At 54.5% G+C, this 2,797-nt stretch overlaps 1 protein-coding gene across 1 annotated transcript in view; it reads right to left on the bottom strand.

Annotated features, from left to right (window-relative positions):
• LOC103774807 (ephrin type-B receptor 1) overlaps window positions 1–1,467 on the bottom strand; it is a gene marked incomplete at its 5' end in the record, with an annotated part of 16,825 nt that extends 15,358 nt beyond the window's left edge. The window contains one exon of the mRNA XM_008942235.1: window positions 1,132–1,467. Coding sequence (XP_008940483.1) covers window positions 1,132–1,467 — 336 coding nt within the window. The remainder of the gene's footprint in view (window positions 1–1,131) is intronic.
• Window positions 1,468–2,797: the final 1,330 nt, after the last annotated feature.

Below are 2,797 nucleotides of genomic sequence, written 5' to 3'. Positions count from 1 at the left end.
GGGTGAGATGGCACCAACCAGCCTGGATCCAGCCCTGCATGGGGAAAGGGATGGAAAATCCCACTGCAAAGCTAAAGCACAGATTTGGATTCCCCAGAGGTGGGAGACTGAAATATTGACACCATGTTTCTCCACTGTGCTGTCCCTGAGGGAGAGGGCTGGTGAAGGCTGCCTGCTTGGCATGCAGCAGAAATTACCATCCCCTTTTTCTGCCCCAAACAGATGGGTTTCCATCCCCTCCTCTCCCTGTGCTCCTCACTGCAGCCTGGGACCAGGTCTCCCCTCATCATCTGCCCACCCAACCCCACCAACACCCCAGCTCGGCCCAAAGCTGAAACAAAGCTTCAGCTCCTGATGTCTGGGAGGGAAGAGGGAGGGAAAAGAGGCTGGGGAGCCTGGAAAAGGGGACAAGAGGAAAATGATGGGAGAAGAATGTGTCAGAGGAGATGGAGCCTGAGCTCAGCCCTGGGATGCTGCTCCCTCCAGGCTGGATTCACCCCATCTCCCTGTTCCTGCCTGGGAAAAGGGAGGAATGGTGACTCCATTGCATCCTCAAACAATCTAGAGGGGGATAAAAATCCATGCTCAGTCCTCACCCCCTTCCCTCCCCCAAGCCAGATCTAACTTTGCCCAGGGTGCAGCCACCCCCTTCACCTCCCTCCCTCTTCCCCTGGCCTGAATGATTTGAGGGCTGGAGCAGCTCTCCTATGAGGACAGACTGAGAGAGTTGGGGCTGTTCAGTCTGGAGAAGAGAAGGCTCCAAGGTGACCTTATTGTGGCCTTCCAGTATCTTAGGGGAGCCTACAGGCCAGTATCTTAAGGGAGCCTACAGGAAAGCCGGTGAGGGACTTTTTAGGATGTTGGGTAGTGACAGGACTAGGGGAAATGGAGCAAAACCAGAAGTAGGTAGATACAGATTAGACATTAGGAAGAAGTTCTCCACCGTGAGGGTGGTGAGACACTGGAACAGGTTGGAAGGTGGTGGAAGCCCCACTCCTGGAAGCTTTTAAGGCCAGGTTGAGCTCTGAGCAACCTGATCTAGTGGGAGATATCCCTGCCTGTGGCAGGGGGGTTGGAACTAGATGCTCTTTCAGTTCCCTTCCAACCCTGACAATCGATTCAACGCCTCACCGGCTTGGTTGGTGGTGATGTTGACGGAGACGTGCTGCGGGGGGAAGGGGCTTTTGGTGGACACCCCGTTGACAGCTTGGATCTCGAAGGTGTAGGGCGTGTGTGCCCACAGGCTGCTGATGAAGACCCGGGTCTCTGTCAGCCCCAGCTGCCTGGGGACAAAGTCCACGTTGTCATCACAGCGGGAGCAGGCCCGACGGTCCGACCGGCACTTCTTGCAGACGATGTTGTAGGTGACGTCGTCCCTGCCCCCTGTCTCCCGAGGTGGGTGCCACTCCAGGATGATGGACGTCTCGTTGACAATGGAGATGACATTTCGGGGCCCAGAGGGGACACCTGAGGAGAAGGACAGTGTTTGAAGCAGGGCTGGGACTCGCCCAAAATGTTATGCTCAGCCCCGGGGGTCTCCAGCACGGAGGACGTGCCACATCTGCCTGTCCACCCATCCCCTCCCAGCTTAGGAGGGATTTAGTCTCCACAGCTTGCTTTGATTTGAGGTCAGACTCCTCCTCAGCAACACAAACCACCTGCACTGTTGGCTAGAGAGGGGTTTTGTGGCTGAGGATGAGGCCTCCAATGCCACAAAACCATTCAGTCTCCAAAAACCCCCACGCGGAGCACGCGCAGACCCATCTGCAAAGATGGACTTATTTTAACGACTGGGAGATGGTGAGATATCTCCAGTGCTCACGTGGAGAAGCACCTCGAACAGATTATCACAGCAAGAGGAATGCCATTTAGGCAGCAACAGGGAGAGACAGAGGAGAAGTGGGCAAAAAAAGAGTCAGAAATGGAAAGCGGAGAGTAACAGTTCGATATTTCAAGTTGGGAGCCCAGGTATTTAACAGCATGGAGGAGCTGATGCTGCTCACTGGTTTGTGTGTAGCTCAGATGTTGAACAAGAGATCAAAATTGCATTGATCAAAAGCCCTGAGAGCCATCTCAGATGCTTCAGAGGACAGGAATTGAACGCAGCTCCCATCACAAGCGCTGCCGGAACAGGGCTGGAGTCAATAGGGAAGGATTCAGGAGGAATCCAGGTGGGAGAACCACCACCGAGGCACAACCCTTCACCTGCCCAGCTCTGGGAGAGGATTTGGGGTTAAGCCAGGAGGGCTCCACAGCCCAGACCCCAAAATCTGGCTGCTGGGTTCTATAAAGGAGGAAAGGGCTGGGTGGCTCGTGCTGGCTGAGCTCAGCGCCACGCTTCCCAGGAAGAAAAAGGACTTGGCCCCCATGGGGGAGCAATAAAAATGATGAAGGACTTGACCTGAGAGGGAAGGTTAAGAGAGCAAAGCAAGCTTCATCTTGGGGAAAGTCATCCCAGGGGAGCCCTCTCTGTGTGTGTGTGTTGGGGAACGTCGTTAGTGGCTGCAGATAAATGAGCCCCATTAGTGGCTGGGGATGGGATGGGCAGAGGCAGCTTCATCTGCACGTGGGCCATAGGTGGTGGGATGGAGAAGTCATCCTGCACAGAGGACCTCCAGCTGACACCCTGCCCTGGGCATCACTGCCAGCTAGCCCTGTGGGGGCTATGGGTGGCCTCAATCCCCCCCAGACAGGCACTTTGGGAACCTCTCTGCTCCTGTGGGTGAAAAGGTTGGGTTAAAATGTCTAGAAAAATGACAGGCTTTAAAATAAAATTAAAAATAATAATAATAATAAA

This window comes from Merops nubicus, unplaced genomic scaffold (genome assembly GCF_000691845.1).
Source record: "Merops nubicus isolate BGI_N331 unplaced genomic scaffold, ASM69184v1 scaffold12746, whole genome shotgun sequence".
In the NCBI taxonomy this organism is placed as follows: domain Eukaryota; kingdom Metazoa; phylum Chordata; class Aves; order Coraciiformes; family Meropidae; genus Merops; species Merops nubicus.
This window is presented reverse-complemented; position numbering and strand designations above follow the sequence as displayed.